Here is a 19,061-nt window from a genome sequence, read left to right as displayed (position 1 = left end):
AGGGCATCAAACTCCATTTACCCCTATGTAAGGTGGCTTATATATATAAATACTCAAAACAGGGAGATGTCCGTGTCGTCGGGCAGCTACGTGTTACGGCGCCGTGTTCTGCGTTCTGCAGAGGTGAACGCTTCCTATTTATTGAGAAGGGGGGGGGGGGGGTGTTCTTCTTTTTCTAACGGGTATCCTCCTCCTCCCTTTTGAACAGTCAATGAAGACGCCGTTCGAACCTGCATGTTGCGTACACAGCGCAATCAACGGCTCGCGACGGGCGTTGATCACGCATGTCCTCAACTATTACTGCGCCATTATAATGGCGGGCAAGCAACCACGGGTGGTAGTTGGTGGCGCTGGCGCTTACTAAACAAAATCTCAGGGGCAGCCACGTACATGTGCGTACAAGGTAAAACTTGCTGACTAACAGCACTTTTGTAATCCACAGGCTGGCAAGACGTATTATGTACGTTCCCCGTTTCGCACTTGACTTGCATTATTACCCACGACGACGCCAAGCTATTCTTCTAGCATATCGGGACCTCATAGGCCACGTACTACGCGACAGAGACAAGGTACGTTGTACGTTGTAGGTCCACGCGCGTCTGACACTGCGCCCGCCGGTCTGGTCGGGTGCACGGCGCACGATCCAACGTAATTTCATCCCCGATCAACGGGGAGGGACTTCCGTGCGTGGTGAGCAGGGGCTGAGAAAGCGAGGGAAAGTCTGGACAAGGTCAATTCAGAGGTGGGAACGAATAATCCATCGTGGCGTATGTATGTACATAGGTAGGTAATTCGTGGGCATCCCTCCATGTCAGCGCAACGGAAGCAAACGGAGTGAACCGAGTGCGCCACATGGAAGCATACGTAAGGAGGAATGCATAAGGCTGGCATGGGAATGTTCCTGTGGCCACGGGAAGATCCGGACTCGGGGGAATCGGAGTAACGCGGTTTAGGATACAGGGGAACGAACGGACGGGTACCTACCTGCGTATCCCGCGACGACGGCGTCAACGACGATATATCCTTATCAGATGCAAATCAAGGATAGAACCGTAGCTGAAAGAGTACAACGTACGGCCTCGTAAAGAATTGCCTGCGGGTTTTGGTGGTGAAGATTACAGGATAGAGAAACGAAAGGGGGCCAGTCACCGGACCGTCCGGTGACACTAAGTACCTAATTAGGCCGAGGATTTTGTGGTGAGTCTGTCTCCCACCGTCGAGCGTCTGAAATCCGAGAAATTAACGGCGGGGAGGATCGTGGCGTCAAATCGTGTCGTGCCGTGTCGTGTCGTGTCGTGTCGTGGCCGTGGGGAAAACAGAGTCGACCGGTAACAAAGTTATTCATGTAATCTTTTGACTGACCGAGTCCGGAAGCAAGGGATAGAAAGAAGTGGAAACCAGTCGACACGATATATGCATGCCGCGTGGGCTTGACTTCGCAGATGATATCCATCAGCCCGTCCACCTGGGGGAACAACGGTGAACGGTGGACGGTGAGCGGTGAAAGATGCAGTCAGCAACGGTGGATGGACAGAACTTCGTACATAGAGTATAGGTATCCTGAATACCTCATACCTTACCTTATACAGGTGTATTATATGTCTGGAGAGCTGATGCAACCTTGATGACCTGTGAATAATAAGGTATGTAGGTAGCTTCCTACGTGTAAGTTTGATTACACAGTGCGTATTTTATATACCGATCTTATTCTTCATTTATTGGCTCTGACCCCTGATGGTTGTGTGGGCCCATATAGCGTTGTACACATGTAGCTTGCAGTCGTTACAGGTACCTTAGTTGTGGATGCTATTTTTCGCTTCTCTCCCAACCTTCGTCTTCATTTCAGGAGCCATTCATGTCTCGCAGGCTTTCCGTTTTCTTCCGCCGGCTCTCATATTTATTATTCGCATTCGAGTCCGGGATATATGCAAGCTTCTTCAACCGACTAGGAATTTGTTTATTTATTCTTTTCTTCTTCCGTCCGATTTCCCTTGTTTGGATCTACGGGGAACCTTCCAAGCTTCCCTTCCTTCCCCACCACGACGACCACCGGAGCAATCTCCACTGGTTCTTATTAGACAGGCTTACGTTGTAAGGAGTGGGACAGTGCAAGTGCAAGTGCAAGCAATGCAGCAAACGTGTCCACCTAAAAATCGTTAGGTCCGCTTCAGGTCAGTCCATCAGCCGCAGGAGACCTGGGTCTCACTTCGCTCCAGCATCATCATCGTCACTGTTGGTGGGAGGAACCAACAAGAGAAATGAATCGATCACAAAGTCTCGCCCTGCGACGAGCTAACATTCTCGAAACGAAACAAAGAGACAATATTCTAGGCCCCATCCTAGACCTAGAACGCGCTGCCTGAAATGGTTGCCAACTAGTCCATCTCCCGCCCCTGTCCGTTCTCTCGGCCCCCCGGACATTATCACTATACAGTAGGTATGCCAAATAAACCATAAACCCATGTCGCCTGTTTGTCTTTTCGCCTTTTCCCTTTTCCCCTCTTCCTCTACAATGTACCTAATCTCTATTCTCCCTCGGTCTAGAACCAATGCGTCCTCTTGGCTACGATGACGAATAATACAACCTACCTTACCCTCTATACAGGACTTGGCTCCCCTCTTGCCAGTCTATTATTGCTCACTCGCCCGACGACGGGCCGACACACCTATTTCGTACAGAGATGCAACGTGCGGAGTACAACTACAACGTACGGTATGAATACCTTTTTATAATATATCCCATTTGCAACCTTCATCCAAACCGATCTCTCTCCTCTCTTCCATTTCCGTCTGGTCAGGTTGCTACCTATGCCACCCTCCATGCAGGCTGCACTGCTCCCCTCACCGTGTATCCAAGATTTACGTTGTAATTACTGGCCTTCCAAGAACTTCATATTACGAAGTACTATGGATTTGCTTGGCCTCCGATTCTTGCACACTTTGCGCTTACAACGTGATCACTCGATGCGTTAATTGCTTCGTACGCATCGGAATAAATATATCATTTTCAAGGAACAATCCGGCGCGGCTTCCCTGGTTTAACCCCAGTCGTCTTGTTGTAAACTCAGTTGTTCGTTACTCACGCCCGTGCCCTACATATTTTCCCTCACCACCAAGAGCTTTCTCCTCACCAACGCCAACCCCCCTGCCCCCTGTCCCCGGCCGGGTGTCATCCAATATCTGTGCATGCTGCATGATCTGGACAATCTAACCGAGGGTCTAGGCACTCGTTCACCCCATGTATCCTTGCACCTCTCCGTATTCTTTCTTATTAACTACGAGATCCCCAAAAATGACTTTCCCCTCTGTCTGATGCCTTGGCCTCCACTGACCCTTTGTCCTCCGTCGCGGTTCCCTCCCACATCGTCACGACCTCGCCAGCTCAGGTCCCGAGTCGCAATCGAACAACGTCCCAGCTACCCCAGCCACTGTCGTCTTCTCGCTGACACGCTCCGTCAACACTCAACCCCGGTCCTTCGCTCCAGTGGAAAACGGTTGCAATCCGACGACTTGCGTCGAGCCGAGCGTCCTGACCCGACAGAGACAGACGCCTATTATATACGTCTACGAGCAGCCCCGGCCTATTATACATCGCAGGCTGAGTACGCCGACAACGATTGTCGATAGTCGAGAGGTTCTCCGGCCCAACTTGTCTGGGGAGGAATACGGACCCTCCCCGTCGGGAAAATACAGCTTCTCCCAGGATCCTACTACATATCCGTACGGACCACGACGCGACCTGGTTATTTGTTAGCCCATCACGAACCGCTGTATAGTGGTCTTTCTCTGCGTGTGTGTGTGTGTGTGTGTGTATGGACTACGTGGAGGGAACCCGGGACCAAGTAATTGGCCATCACATCGGCATAGAAAACTATTTGGTTTCGAACGAGGAAGAGGGCAGGGCAGGGGATGACCCCAGCTCCCCCAGGACGTCAACCCGCTTTACCATGTCTCCTTTGCTAGTCACCTCGTCGCTCTCTCGTCGCCCCACGGCTCGCCGTGTTCCAACGCTACCATGGATTTCACGCCTAATCATCCTCACCGCATGCATCGCGTCTACCACCGCCGTTCTCCTACCCCCGGAGGTTCACCCGCCCGAAATCACTCCACCAGTCCTTCGCTCTGTCGGAGATAACCTCGTCGCCAATGTTGCGACGTCGACCTTGTCCACAGACGAGTCAGAGCTCCGGAGGCGTCAACGTCAAAACGACAATGACGAGGACGACGATCGCTCCGCCGCCCCTTCTAGCCTCGCCTCTACAGATGCCACAGGTACCACGGGAGTCCCAAGCGCCGCTTCGACCTTGGTTCTGTCCATCACCCCGCCGACTCCGAGCTCGACAGAGGCACCGGCGCCGTTGCCTTCCCCCTTCGACACCGTCATGGCGTCCACCTTCACTAGCAATGAGGAGACGCAATGTCCGGCGTTTCTGAATGCCTTGCTCGCGGATCCGGAGTTCAAGAAGTGCTACCCGATATCCATGCTGCTTCAGGTAAGAAGGCAACATGTCCTCGCCGGCGTAATCTACAAGGCAAAGCAACATGATGGAACTGACACGGTGCCCCCGGGTGAAAACAGGGCTCCTATTCGTTTTTCAACGCAGCCAGGACCTTGGTCAGCATTGTCCGGGTGCTCGACGCAGGATGCGAGGCCGACGTCAACTCCTGCAAGACCTTCCTCGGCAACGCCGCCCAGGCGCTCATCCAAAGGGAAAACTGCGGTCCGGACTACGAGAGGAGCCACCCGGTCGTGCGGCAGGCCTACCTAGGCCTGACCACCTACGAGATGCTGTACGCCGCGACGTGCCTGCAGAACCCGGAGACGTCCATGTACTGCTACGCCAGCGCCGTCACCAACCAGACCAACGCGTCCAACGTCTACTTCTACCTCCTGCCCCTCAACATGAGCCTTCCCGGGAGCGCCACGCCGACGTGCAACTGGTGCCTGGGGGAAACCATGGCCATCCTGCAGGCCGCGTCGGCGGACCGGGCCCAGCCCATCGCGAATAGCTACGAGAGCGCCGCGAGGCAGGTCAACACGGTTTGCGGGCCCGAGTTTGTCAACGAGACGTTGCCGGAACCGAGTGAGAACCTGGCCGGGCTGCATCTGCCGCCTTGGACGTTTGCCGTGACGGCTGTGGCGCTTGCGATTCCTTTCCTGCTCTTGTAAGATGCATACCACGCCAATCATTTCGCATCGCGGAATGCGAGGTTTCCTTTTTTTCTTCTTTTTTTTTTCTTCCTTTTTTTCCCTTTGCGGCAGCCTGGAGTCCTGGACTTTTTTTTTTTTTTTTTCCTGAGCAAACGATTTAATGGCCGACATGGACCTACTATACTTTCTTTGCATCTCGGCTTTGATACCCCCTCTCTGCACGACATACTATTTTTCCCTTTTTTTCCTTTTCTTTTGTGACTGGGCCCTTGAGCCTTATATACATATTAGGACCGATTGGTCTGCAGCCTACTTTTAGCCTCTCCAGGCAATGTTTCCCTTACACAACAGAATTAATTTCGGCATATTCCGGGGACGTCTATATGGCGTTCAATGGATATAGAAAACTGGGTCGCCGGTGTTCTGGAGGAGGCACCAGGCTGGGCGAGGGACGACGCGGTCACGTCAGGGACATGGGCGGATGGTCCATAGGGTGGGAAACTGGCTTATATAGCGCGCAAGAGGGGATCTTAATATTGTTAATTCCCTCTACGAAGGGGATAATACAACACCCATATATGTTAGGGGCATCTTGCAAAGGGTATCAGGAATTCTGCTTTGCTAGGCCATGGCACGCGGCTCGGGACTCGCTTGCCATCGTACAACGTAAGGTACCTTACATTACCTTATTTCACAGTGTCGGTTGTCCCTCCAGCCGGCAAAGAGCACACAACATTATCATTGGCCGCCGACGATTTAACCTTTCCTTTGATCCGCGAACGACGCGGATGCGGAGGGCTTCTCCCCACCCTTTTGCAACGCCGAGAGAGATCCCATGACTTACTCGGCCTCAGCCAGAACCAAATTCAGGTCGCCTCTGGATCGCACACCGCTGGTAAGGTACTAATCACCTTGTTCAGGTCTGACCGACGAAGAAATTAAACAGGCATGCCTTCTCCTTCTTCAACGAGTTCGCTGTCTAGGCAGATGGTTCAGAACGGTCCAGCCCTATGAAAGACAAGAACTATTTATCCGTCCTTGCCAAGAGTCCAAATGGGAAAATCCAAGTCCCGAAACCATCCGTTTCAAACCCCCGCGTTATGAAAGTTCGTGATATCCTCCGCAACGCGCATGAAGTGGGCACGCCGAACCGTGGACCACGTCCGTACGGGAAGGTCGAAACCCATAACGATATGGGCAAGGAGCAACGGTGATATAGCGTCCACTAAACACGGTTCAGTTGGGGGAAATACAACCGCTATACAATAGTATGGTGTATTAAGGGCGCCGGCGTTGCAAGACGGACAGGCTGAATTCGAAACATGTGGGCATTGGATAACCATGGAGCGGAGCAATTATCCGCCTTTGCTGTTTAGGTGAGGACGGTACGGTACGGTACCAGCTAATTATTATAATATAACCAGATTAATCAGATTGACTAGATGGCCGTCGATGACCGTCGATGACCGTCGAGATAAAGGCGGAAGATCGTTCAGCGGCCCCCGATACGCGTTTATTTGAGAAATGGGTTACTTCGTACGAGCGATGTACGTTTTCCCTCCCCCCTTCTTCTTTTGTCAATTGCCCTCAATTTCCCTTCTTTCGGTTCCCAGGAAGCAGGAATCATTCCAGGAAAGGACATGGACAAAGGAACGCAGAAGACACCTGCTGTCACGTTAATAGGATCGATTGGCTGGGGTAAATCGGCGCAATTGCGGGTAGTGATGATTGTCCCTTTGTGTATTCCCCGAATCCGGCTGCCACTTTACGGGTACACATTTGTCAATGCAACGTCGGCTGGTGAGCTGTCAACTCGAAGGCGGGCCTAAGATTTGGATGATTTATCCGGGGAGGCTACCTGGTTAAACATGCCAAATATATTGTGGCTGACTCTCAAACCTGGTACGGGCTGCAAATCCCTTGATGCAACCCGGCCATGGCTATACGAAGGAGTAATAAATAATATACGGATATACTCCCGTAGTTCGTGGTTCGAACATGCGTCCGTACAACTGTACGTACTCCGTACACAGGAAATATTTCTTCCGCTTGCCCATATTGCCATGAAACATTCGCGTGGACGTCATGTGCTGGTCTTGTCTTCAGCACAAACAGGGAAAAGGCCGCCGCGAGGTCGAGCTAAAGCCAGGTCGGCAGATGAGCTCCATATGTCGTCTATGGCCAACCGAAGACATCCACCAACCTAGGAGGAGAAAGAGGGCGAGGTTCGCTCTACTGCCGGTAATAATGGCGGCTTTCTCAGGCTGCCGTGCATTAGCGCTTGTAGAATAAACACGGCGTCGGCCTGGATAGAGTCCGGATGTACGTTGTATGTACGTTGTTGGTTGCCCAAGGACGACCGGGTATTTGGCATTTGGGACGGGTCGGTGCGGAAGAAATACAACGTACGCTGGCTGTTATCGGCAATATTGCTGCGAGACAGGAGAGCGGTCCCCCAGCCAATGCAGTGAACTGCCACGCTGTCCGGATGTGTTGTGGTGCGAGCACGTTTCACGTTTTTGTGTATGAAAGCTGGCGGTTGTCGATCTTTCATACCTAATAAGGTAAGTAGGTAAGGCACGAGGTATCCGTCTTCGAAAGGTACATCCCAACTTGGATACCTAGCTAAGGTACCTAAGCCCATGCGGAACGAGTGTCGCAAGCAAGACAAATAAACTCGACCGATAAGGAACTGGCTTCACGGATACGGCAGAGCAAATCGCACAGTGTACTTACGAAGTATGTCATAGGGCCTACCTTGTAATTTCTACCATGGTTGATTCGGACGGTGTATTCCCGTATTCGGCTCTGTTATTACTCCGTCCTTTATAACAGAACTGCCACCCCACCAAGTATCCCTTCATCGTCATTGGAGGACTTTTAAAGGGGTCGTCCAGGAACTCGGTTTCGTGGTTCACCGCCCGCTCCCATCCCGGCAGTACTCTCCAACCCTGTCAAAAATAAGCAATCCGTCGGCTGTTGAAAAAACAAAACAGAATTCCGACATTAAGGGTAAACTCAAAACTCGCAGCGATTATGTATTGCATGTACAGTCGTACGTAGAAGCCCCACATGGCCTCACCATGGCTTGTTTAAAGCGTACGTGGTAGGGCGCGGTAGACCATTTCATTGATACGCCTACACTTCTGGCCGCTTGGGCTTGTTTTAAGGCCTGTTTGGTGTCAGACAACCTGGAAGAATATGGGTACGCGAACTCATGATTCTTATTCCTTGAAGAGTTCTGAAAGTACTATGAAGGAATGTCCATCTATCTTAGATAGTACTACAAAACAGGTTATGTAACACACGTGACATGTACCCTAAGAACCTTACCGGGGCATCCAAAGTATCACCCGGTACACCGCAGGCAACTTACTCTTCCTGACATTTGGTACGGCTAAGCTACATGCCGAGATGTGGGTCGTGTTCGTGCATATCCAAGGGTATGTATTTTATCGCTTAGGCTTGGTTGGAAGTTAAGGGGTTGCAGTTGCAGTGCAGTGTTTCTCCTTTTCCACCAGCCTTGACGTACCTTACCTAGGTACGTTGGATATGCGCCAAGGTACGAAGTATATCTGTTTATGTGACGAACTATCTGTAAAGTACCCACAACGTAGCGTGATTACCCAGGAACCTGGAAAGAAGCTTGGCTCCTATTCACCCGGAGTTTGCTCCGGCCCCCCCCCCTTCTCCTTCACCCTTTTCGCTTAATCTGCGCTATCGCGGATGCAAGCAAAATACCTACTACGTTGCACCTACTTTTCTACATAAGGTACGTACCTTACGTTATACCTGGGTCACGACTCACCTCTCGCCAGTCACTTGCTTGCTGCATCGTCCCGTGGCCTTATACCTTCTAGGAGGTGCATTGGGATCATAATAACCCGCCTCTCTCTCAGCCGTCCGCCAATTCCTCTTGCCTGAACGCTCAACCCCGTATTAGCCCGGTGCGAAGCGAAGGGTACAGCTGAATATCGGCCCCCTGAACTACCTGATTTTGTCGTCACGAACTGGCAGGTCCATCACAGAGAAAACGACAGTCCAATCTGTTTATGTTTATGTTTTTCTGCTCGACCCCCGACGATCTGTCTATTTGTCTCCGTGCTACTCAATGTACTCGATAACAGCCGACCGCACCGCGCCGAACGGTTTCTTCCGCCGTTGACTTCTCCCTCCGCTCCCCTGCAGCGGTCACCCCCTGGAGACGCTCCTCTCTCGACCTCTTGTGTCACTCGCCACTCACCACTCACCACTCACCACTCACCACTCACCACTCACCACTCACCACTCAACAAGCCGACGCCCACCTGTACCGGGTAACCGGGAAAGTGTAACGGCCCCTAGTTCTGCTGACGGCTATTCGCCGATCCCCTTGTCCCGTCCCTCTCTTCCTCTTCACCCTCATGCATCTTTTTGATTTCCACCCTCCTTCGTCTCGGGTCACCTCGCATGCCGCATATCAACCAGAAACGCCCCTTCCTCCCTCCGCGCCCACGAGTTCCTGGTTTCTGGGTGCCAGTGTCACTCAGTTTCGACAACAAAGAAGCTCGGCAATTCTTAGGGATTTGGCGTTGCAGCTTGTACCGCTGCCGTCACGCTGCTCGAATCCTCCCAAGAGCAGGGATCTTCCCCGTATGCTCCTTCGCCGTCCGCACGTCAATCACAATTCCCGTATGCATCCATGCCGACGTACCTATTGAATAACATCAACATCTCTTAAGACACAAGGTACGCGCTATCTTTCGGGCACTCACTCCCTGTCAACCCTCGTCTGGGCGCCGTTATGACGGGTTGTCCTTGGTCTCGAACGGAACCATGATCTACGCTATACGCTCCATCTACAACGTACACTTACACTATAACGTACTCTTCCCCCCTGGTCGTCTTGCAACTTCCCCACACACTCAACTGAACTTGAACCCCTTCATAAATTTGTTCCTTGTTCGGTTCTTCAAATCCCCACCTTCTTCCTCTTCTCTTCTTTCAACGTTCCAACATTTATTTCTGCGTCTCATGTTCTGCCTGCACCCAACAGGCTCGTTGACAGTGGGACGTTCTGTTCTTGTCACCATCGCGACCACCGACGTATAATCTCATCCACAATACTATCCTACATTGCTGCTCCCCGCCCTGAATCGTACCTAGACCATATCACGTGTCCACCGAAGCTTGTCTCTTATGTGTACCGATTCCTCATTGTCTCTTCTTCGGTACACCAGGTACTGACTTTGCTATCTCTGGCCTTTTCTTTCCATCCTTCTTTTCTCCATCTCCTTCTATTTGAACGAGAACGCCCATCATCACCCGTACGTCAACTCGGATGCTTTAACCTGGCACTACAGCAATGGGCGACCGATATTCGGCACCTACCGGTGCTATCCGCTTACCATCCTGCGCCAGTCTGATTTCAGGAGTGTCACTTCTTGAATCCCCGAATCTGACGCATAGCCAGCCAAGGACTCGCCACACACAAGATCATCTCGAAACCACTTCACCAATCTCACACCGGCCGCCGTCATTTCTTGCCTCCCACTCCAGTCCATACCAATCCTCATACCCCCCATATCGCAGCCCCAGGCTGCCGCCGGTACCACCGCCTCCTCATCTTTCTGCGCAAGGTCTTCTGGGCTCCCCTACCCCTTCATCCAGTGCAAGCGACCCCTCTGCCGACGAATACACCACGACAAAGGAGCAAATCCACGCACAACATCCACGACATGACCATCCGGGCCCACGGCCAACCACCCAAGACTCTGGCCACGCGACCCAAGCACCTATTGCCCTCCCACCCCAGAATTGGAAGGCTTCACCAGGTCAACACAGGCCGGTGAGCTCCCATAGCCGCCAAGCTCCGCCTCCTACGAGTCGACGAACAGAAGCTGTCAGAATCAATGATCTTCTTAGCAACGATGCAGGGCACCTGCCCTCGCCTCCTGCTCCGGGCAAAGATTCGGTCGAGGACGAATATAGGATCCACATGCGACAGCAGCCAAAGGCGGCTAGGTCATGCGGGTTCGGCGAAAGAGACCGCAGGGCCATAGATCCGCCGCCTATCGTGCAGCTCACCATCACGAACCCGAACCTCACGAAAAAGGAGATCAGTCGACGGCTATGGGACCAGTTTTTCGTGGTCCATTGTACCATATGGAGCAAGGACGGAAAGGAAGACTGCTCCATCATGCCGGAGGACTACCGCCAACAGCGGCGGCTCATGGGATCCCTTGCTGCCTCGGCATTCGTCGGCGAAGACGAAAATGGCGAGGAAGGTTGCTTCTTCTGCTTCTCGGACCTGTCCTGCCGTACGAGCGGAGAATACCGCCTCAGGTTTTCCGTGGTCGTGCTCGACCCCCTCCGGGGCCAGGTCGGAAAGAACTCCAGCATCCGGGCCTCGGTCATGAGTGACGTGTTCACCGTCTACAGCGCCAAGGACTTTCCCGGGATGCTCGCCAGCACGCCGCTCACCAGGCGCCTTAGGGACCAGGGCTGCCTCATCTCCATTAAGAAGGGCAAGGACAGAGTGGGCAGCAAGGGGCGCGATGGGGATGAGAGCAGCGACGAAGACGAAGAAGAAGGCGCCTCGAGCAGTAAGCGGAAACGAGCAAAGAAGCAATGACTGCTGCCACTGGCCAGGGACGGCTGGTCTGCCCATCGCTTGTGAAGAACCTCCCTCAAAAGCCTGCTTACCAGACCATACCATTGTCGGTTTTTTTTTTTTTCCCTTTTTTCCCTTTTTTTCCGAGCGGAAATGGACGAGAGCCAGATGTGCGTTTATTGTGTTACGAGAACTGGATCTATGAGACATGACAGAGCGAAAAGGCGTGTTGAATACCCATGAACGAGGCGTTGGAACACCGGTCGTTTTCCCTGGGATAGATACCCCGGGGCCACTTGGATTACTCAATAACTCGTTGGCCAGCCCAATGACCGAATGAGACGAACGATTTGAATGATGTACTCTTTTTCGGTTTGAAAGACTTTTTTTGTGGCGCAGTGTGGTGGAATGGAACAGACGGGCAAATACAGCCCATCATGCGAGGCAGGCCAACTTGTGCGTCTAGGTAGTGAGGCAACCGGAGTTTTCAACCCTGATCGACGGACGAGGTAACGGCGGACGGCGGACGTCGGACGGCGGACGTCGAGGACCGTGTGACGTTGCACAGGCTACAAAACAACAAGCCTCCTGAATTCAACCTGACAACACAACCGGCCTGCTTATTGTCGCTTCTCTTGCCTCCTCTCGACGTTGTTGGCTCGTCAGATTATCTTGGCGAGGTGCAAGACGTATGCCATAGGATAGGGGGGATGAAATCGGAGCTAACTGTACCCGGCATCTTACGGGGAGTCGGATCTCGCGACGCGAGAGAAGCTGCAGCCTGCTACAGAGGATTACCTATCTCCCAAACATCCAGTCGCAAGAAGATATGAAGGAAGCTCGGCGCAGCAGGTGAGAGGTTTGTGGCTGCTGCTGCTGCTGTTGCTGCTGTCCATCGAGGGACAAACGCCAAGCAAAAGGAGCACTGCTCAGCACTAACGAGTCGCCTTGTTGATTCTACCCAACCCGCTGGAACGGAGAGGTCATGGAAGGAAAGGGAGAGTCACTCAATGCAACCCAGGCCTCTGGGCCCAGTGAGCAGCGCGGCGACGAGGCAGCCAACCATGGAGCGGTGTCCCCGACCGATGATAATGGGTCTGATATTTTTTGTCCCTTTTCGTTTGGTTTCCCTCTTTGCCCCCCACGCAGCTAACTGCAACTGTAGGGCATCATGTTTGCCTGTCAATGAAAAGGAGCGGAGGTTCAAGTTGGGGGGCCAAGCAAAGGCCGCCTTCGAAACGGTTCCTGGGCAGCAAACAGATTTTCTGCATGCCGTACGAAGTGAAATGAAGCCACGAATTGTCGTCAATGTGATATATACAGCAATGCGGATACCCGAGGTGTTTCTTTGTTTGGCCAACTGACTGACATGCAGCACACCGAAAGAAGGGGAAAGCAAGTTACGTTGTTCACTAGAAGGCGGGGATCGAGAGGGAAAGCAGGGCTCATCCGATGTTCGGTTTCGGAATTGTGCTTCAGTTACGACGTCATTCCAACCTCAGTGGCTCTGGTAGGGCAGCCGGCAATGCCGCCGTGTGATCAATGCCGATTGAAGGTGTGTGGGAATTCAGAAGAAATACGTATAATGGTGCCGTGAAAGAGATGCATAAGGTACTCTCAGGGGGAGCCTCACACAAAATGAAGTACGCAGGTAAAGTCACTCGATTACTAACCATTGGAGCGGTACTTTTGTCTGATTGGACCAGATCTTCTCTAATTCCGCCAATGAACAATGGGCTATTTCTATCCAATCAGAAGGAGGCCGTCAACGACACCGAATGTTCAACGGACACGCCGTCCTTCCGTACTTTTCCGTACGTTTCGCAACAACTCACTTTCTAGGTGAAGTCCAAACTTCAACCTCACCAAGGATACTCCTAGCAGATACCTTCTCATCCAAGACAGATCAGTGTTCCCCAAGAGAGTGTTTAGGAGGATCTTCACCTTTCTGTCTTGCAGAATGGCATCAGACGGGTCTCATACCGGCCTTTGTCCTGTCCCATCTAGCTGTAATCAATGTATCAGAATGTCAGATATCGTCTCTGCTCTCTGCCCAGTCTACGGAGTACTGCGTCCTTTGAATCAACATGGGTTCAGACCATCTAACACGCGCTCTGTTCCTCCTCTGCGTTGTAATGATGCATCTTAGGCCTCAGATAACTATAAGAATGAGCCTGCCTCTATGCTCTATCCTCGTCTCCAAGTCCCATGCTCTACACGGAAATCTATGTGATACCGAACTTCGACTTTTCTCGTCATCTCTCTTCATCTCATTATCATTATTCGCTTTCAGTAAGACAAACTCAGTTGATACACAATCTACACCGAGCCAGTCTCGTCCCATTCTGTCTTACCCCGGAAGAACACACGAACAACTCATTTCCCCGAGCAACTCCAGCCGTTAAAGGACCCCCAGACAAAGCTGTCGTGATGTCTTCCTCCCGTTCTTCTTCCCCTAAAGACTCTGTCGATGTCTTGCCAGAGGTCAGCTCCGTCACCAATCCCGGCAGTATTCTGACGAATACGAGCAACCTAACCGTCAGGCTCCGCAACTATCGAGAGAGACATTCGATTGTTGTCGACTACGGCAACGTTAAAAACGCACTGACGATCACCCTCAACCGCACCATCCGTGTGCCGGACAACAAGCGCACAAACGGCCTCCCCCCCAGCCGTGGAACCTTCCCCCTGTTCAAGGTCCGCGACTACCCCGGCAGACTGCCCCACGACGTCGAGTACAAGGGCGGTCTCTTCTTCCCCATGTACCAGCGCGAGGCCATGTGGATCGAGTTCAGCGCGGAGATGCCCTTCGCCGTCAAGATCTTCGTGGGCGGCGTCAACGCCATCTCGGGCTTCCCCGTCCTCGAGAACGACCGCACCCGCGACAAGCGCCGCCGCATGCTCGCCCAGGGGAAGAGCATCCAGGACTACGTCGTCCTCCCCGAGCAGCCCTGGCTCGACGGCGTCGTGTCCCGCAACGGCAGCGTGCGCCAGTTCGTCGCCCAGCCCCAGGGCTCCGGGTTCGCCGTCGAGGCCCAGGTCTACGGCGAGGAGCGCGTCGGCGGCATCCAGATCGAGATTGTGCCGCCCGTCCGCAACACCCCGCAGCGCTTCAACGTCCGCTTCGAGGACGACGGCCGCAGGGTCACCAGGGTGCTCGATCTCGCGCAGAACGGACTGGGGCCCAACTCGACCTGGCGTGATGTCAAGGGGGTCCTGCAAAAGCTGTTTCACGCCCCTGTCGCCGACCAGGCGCTCTCTCTGCCGAAGAAGTCCGGCGACAAGGGCTCGCCGGCCTGGCACCTCAGACGCCAGCTCCGGACCGATTTTGGCGACGGCACGAGGCTCGGCGATGTCTTCTTTCCGCCCGGATTTTCCACTCTACGTCTGCGCCGCGTCCACCAGCAGCATGGCGGGATGGCTCTGGCGAAAATGGCCAGTAAGTATCACCCCTACGAGCCGCCACGCAGCATCGATCCCTGGTCAGCGTGAGAAGAGGAAAAGCGGAAGATGGGTAGAGTGGATGAAGAAGAAAGCAAAGGACTGACGTATGTGGGTCGATCCAGTTGTCATGCCGGATGACCACGCCGCCAACGACCTTCAGCAGAGCAGCAACGGTGGCGGGAGCTCGGCCGCTCCCCCGATGGTGCAGCAGCTGGGTCTTGCCGCCGGCGGTCTGATCACGCAGACCATCGTGCCGGACCCCTACCCGGCTGATGCGTGGGACACTGCCGCTTCGGTGATGCTGAACCTGCAGATCCTCGACACCACCTCCTTCGAGGCCGTCACGGGCCGTCCTGCCCCGCCCACCCCCATCTCTGCCTCCAGCCACGTCTCCCAGGGCCTCCACTTCTACGACATCTGGGACGAGGCGCCCACGGGCATCGTGGGCAACTTTTCCGAGGTCAAGAGCGTCGCCGAGATGATGCGCGAGCGCGCCCTTGCTGCCGGTGGCCCGCCTCCCGAGGAGGAGCCGTCCGTTTCTCCGCCCGTTGTCACTCTTTTCCGTCCTGACCATGAAGGCGGAAATATTGTTTCGTTCGAAGGCACGTTCCGTCCTCTTGAGGTCTTGCGGAAGGAGATTGGGGGTTTGAAACTTCGATGAATGGAACCGGCCTTAGCTAGCTTGGTCTATCTTGACAAAAAGGGGGTGTCTCTGTCGAACTTGATCTGGTCCGAGCTGGATACATCCAAGTAGGCTGGGTCTGTCTGTTTATGGGCATCCAGTCGTCAAGGTACAAGAATTAGGATTGACGTCGACGGCAAGATGTTGTTCCCTCTTTTAACTGGACCCTGGTTCTGGAATCCATATGAAGCACCCATTCGTAGTAGCGTCAGAGAATGAACATGGCTTATGCGATGTCGATTGGTTTGTCTATGTGATCATCATCTCGACTGCTTTCTACCGGAATGATCCCGGGTGGATATCCGTCAAGGCGAGTAGGACGAGATGTGACTGGCAACAACAACAAATGCCGCAGGCTCCCAGAATGGCGAGACAGTCGGGGCGACTTCGGGCTGAACGATGAGGTCGGAGTGCGCCCGGTGTTACTGAAGGGTCGCTAGGGATGTGCAACAGGTTTATCTTCACCGTTGACAGGTTTCAAGACACCCGAGCCACTTGCCTTCCCTCGAAAGTGGCTTTTACTTCTCGTTTTTTCGATCGTCGATACCCCCCCACTCGTCACCCTCGCTCCCCTCAGAATCCGAGCTCGCTTTCGAGGGACTCTCGTCCTCATAGTCATGATCGTCGCTCGACTCGTCGTGCTCGTGCCCTTCACCTTGCTGTCCCTCAAGAGCGTTCAAATGCATCGCCCCTGGTAGGGCTACAGGCCGCCCCGTCGATTTAAGCACCGGCATCCCCGTCACGTCTCGCACCATCATACCTTCGTCATCCCGCAGATACGGTCCGTCCTCGCTGGCAAAGAGCTTCGACTCGCCCTCCGCCGGCGCCGGCGGCACCACGTCCCTCTCAAAGGCCGCCACGAAGAATCCCATGACACCCCGACCATCGCCCTGCTTGGCTCTGACACAGGCTTCCGCAACTTCCTGGTCACCATCAGAGGCTTCGAGCACGCCGCGAACAGGCCACTCCCGCATGCCCCGGACCTGTTTGGCCCGGGGGAGGATCCGCCACCCGGCCTCGCGGGCCACTTCGGAACGCAAGGCCTTGACGACCACCTGCTCATTCTCCTCCGCATGGACGGAGCATGTCGAATAAGTGATTTTCCGCGCCGAAGGGAACTTCATCGCGTGGAGGAGCAAGGTGAGCTGGAAGGACGATAACGATTGGAGGCGTTTCTGCAAATCTTGCTCCGAGGAGACCACAGTGGCGTTCCCGTCGTCGTCGATGAGGACAGGTTTCGCTTCGTCGTCGGCGTCCCGCTTGCGCTTGCGGTCTTTGCCGTCTGGCTTGGGAAGTTTCAGTTTCTTCTTGGGGGCACCTTTGGCACCGGGTGGCGGGGGTCTTCCGGGCAAATGTAGCTCTGGGGTTACGTCCCGCCCGACGATGCCGCTGCCCGAGCAACTAGGGTCGAGTAGAAGGGCGCCGACGTTCCTGTAAAGAGGGCCTTGCGGGTCTACTTCGAGAAAGTCTTGACCGAGACCGATAGTCGTCATCCCTTCGCTGCCTGCAGTTTTGACCATTTTCTCCAGCGTCTTTGCGCGCCTCTCGTCCCTCTCGAATGCAAAGATGGTCTGCCGCGGGGCAGATTCCTCCGGCCTATGTGAGTGGGTGATAGCTGCCAAGTGTGTGGTCTTGTTCCCGGGGGCTGCGCAGGAATCAATCACGTCGCCGTCTTCGGCATGCGGATCCAGGAGGTAGGCAGGAAAGCACGATGCCTTGTCCTGCAGGATGATTTGGCCCGCTTTGTAGGCCTTCGTTTTGGTGAGGTCGATGCCTGGTGAGACCGCTACGAGACCGGGAACGGTGTCGTCGAGGTAAATGGACTTGTTCGAAGGGCCCGTGGCGGTCACGGCGGCAATGGAAAGCACACGCTCGAAGTCTTTGAACGTGGACTCGAGCTGTTCCTCGATGTCCGTTTTCAGAGCATTGACACGAACCCATCGCGGATGGCGACCTTCGGGATCGCCGTCTCTCTTGATCTGCACCCTCAAAGCATCGAGTGAGGCCATCTTCCTCCGCAGCCGAGCCCGTGTGAGTTCTGAAGTGAGCCTGGCCTTGTGCCGCTCAATAGCTTGCCTCAGTCCATGGGACTGGGGCAGCGTAATTCCGCCCTTGGAAAGGAGGAAGTCATGAACCAGGAGCAATGCTAGAACCGGGGTGAGCTGGCAGGTAGAAAATAAAGGAGGAGTCAGCTTAGATGATGATGGAATCAGGGGAGGCAGAGAGAGAGAGGGTTGGTTGAATCAACCTTTCGCTCATGACGCAGTAGATCCGCGTTGTCAATGACTTCTTTCAGGACTTCGCTCCATTTGCATGTTTCAGTAGCCAGTGCAAAGACCTGGGCGGCTGGTGATTTGAGGCCCTTCTTGGTGAAAATTCTCGACTTCAAGCTGCCGCTGCTTGACCTCTGTGTCGTTGTTCCAGCCTCAGGACCGGCCGGCATTAGGATATCTGCCGTCTCATAGTAGAGAGACATGACGGACGACCATATTCCCGCGCCGGAGGGGGGCGGGGGGAGGGAGAAAAAGAGAAAAGGGCAAGGGAAATGCCGGCGATATTTCAACCTAGCACGTCAAGGTGTTGATGAGAGGGATGGCGGCTAAGGTACTTCGTGAAGGAACTTCGTATAAAATGAAAATACCTGCAGGAGGGTCACGACATGCACGGGCCATCGGCGACATCCCACATCGCTGACTAATAATATCTATCTCCTCTGTTGGAGTACCTTAGGTGAGGTACCTACCTTAGAGAGGATAGGATGATGGGATGAAGTACGGTACGGGTACAGACAACGTCAACTGGGCTGCTTCTTGCCTTGGAACACAGGATCTTCTTAGAATAACATCAAAATGATATGCCCATGGCTGGCTCGGTGCTCTGGCACCACTGGCGTCAGGTTGGGTCACTATTAAATGCGTTCACGATTTAAGACAACCCCCGGATAAATCCACAATAGGGGTCAAGTCGGGGTATGTATTCTAGCACATGTACGGGCTCACCAAAGGCACAAAATAAAGAAGCGAGAGAGAAGCAAGAGGGCCTAGAGAAAACCCGGTCTATTCAATTGTACAAATCGCGGAATGAAGCCTTTCAGTCGAGATGATGCTCCCCGTCTGCACTTCTTACAGAGTCACGGAAAGAACTCCATGACGAGCATCATGTTCTCTGAAGCTATGGAATTCATGCACCAA

The 19,061-nt window shown here is 53.7% G+C and overlaps 5 protein-coding genes across 5 annotated transcripts; 3 read left to right on the top strand and 2 right to left on the bottom strand.

Annotated features, from left to right (window-relative positions):
* Positions 1–717: 717 nt before the first annotated feature.
* Positions 718–1,537, bottom strand: SODALDRAFT_328386 (hypothetical protein). The gene has a single exon (XM_028610676.1). It carries the CDS (start codon positions 1,451–1,453, stop codon positions 1,175–1,177), a length of 279 nt encoding a protein of 92 aa, XP_028463809.1. The 5' UTR covers positions 1,454–1,537; the 3' UTR covers positions 718–1,174.
* A 2,410-nt stretch (positions 1,538–3,947) lies between these two features.
* Positions 3,948–5,170, top strand: SODALDRAFT_282703 (hypothetical protein; the record flags this gene model as incomplete). The annotated part of the gene is made up of 2 exons (XM_028608354.1): positions 3,948–4,493; positions 4,580–5,170. 2 exons carry the CDS (start codon positions 3,948–3,950, stop codon positions 5,168–5,170), a joined length of 1,137 nt encoding a protein of 378 aa, XP_028463808.1.
* Positions 5,171–10,869: 5,699 nt separating this feature from the next.
* On the top strand, positions 10,870–12,237 carry SODALDRAFT_352846 (hypothetical protein; the record flags this gene model as incomplete). Its single annotated transcript, XM_028613613.1, has 2 exons — positions 10,870–10,979; positions 11,057–12,237. 2 exons carry the CDS (start codon positions 10,870–10,872, stop codon positions 11,763–11,765), a joined length of 819 nt encoding a protein of 272 aa, XP_028463807.1. The 3' UTR covers positions 11,766–12,237.
* Positions 12,238–14,174: 1,937 nt separating this feature from the next.
* On the top strand, positions 14,175–15,849 carry SODALDRAFT_320466 (hypothetical protein; the record flags this gene model as incomplete). Its single annotated transcript, XM_028609537.1, has 2 exons — positions 14,175–15,183; positions 15,311–15,849. The coding sequence occupies 2 exons, from the start codon at positions 14,175–14,177 to the stop codon at positions 15,847–15,849; spliced, it is 1,548 nt and encodes a 515-aa protein (XP_028463806.1).
* Positions 15,850–16,388: 539 nt separating this feature from the next.
* Positions 16,389–18,346, bottom strand: SODALDRAFT_337199 (S-adenosyl-L-methionine-dependent methyltransferase; the record flags this gene model as incomplete). Its single annotated transcript, XM_028612658.1, has 2 exons — positions 16,389–18,032; positions 18,119–18,346. The coding sequence occupies 2 exons, from the start codon at positions 18,344–18,346 to the stop codon at positions 16,389–16,391; spliced, it is 1,872 nt and encodes a 623-aa protein (XP_028463805.1).
* Between the last annotated feature and the right edge of the window lie 715 nt (positions 18,347–19,061).

The sequence above is a fragment of the Sodiomyces alkalinus genome, assembly GCF_003711515.1.
Source record: "Sodiomyces alkalinus F11 unplaced genomic scaffold SODALscaffold_10, whole genome shotgun sequence".
NCBI lineage: Eukaryota > Fungi > Ascomycota > Sordariomycetes > Glomerellales > Plectosphaerellaceae > Sodiomyces > Sodiomyces alkalinus.
Note: the sequence above shows the minus strand (reverse complement) of the source record. Positions and strands in the feature narration are given on the sequence as shown.

Coding starts and splice junctions, on each gene's coding strand:
- SODALDRAFT_328386 (XM_028610676.1), bottom strand. CDS start 1,453: ATGGATATCATCTGCGAAGTCAAGCCCACGCGGCATGCATATATCGTG.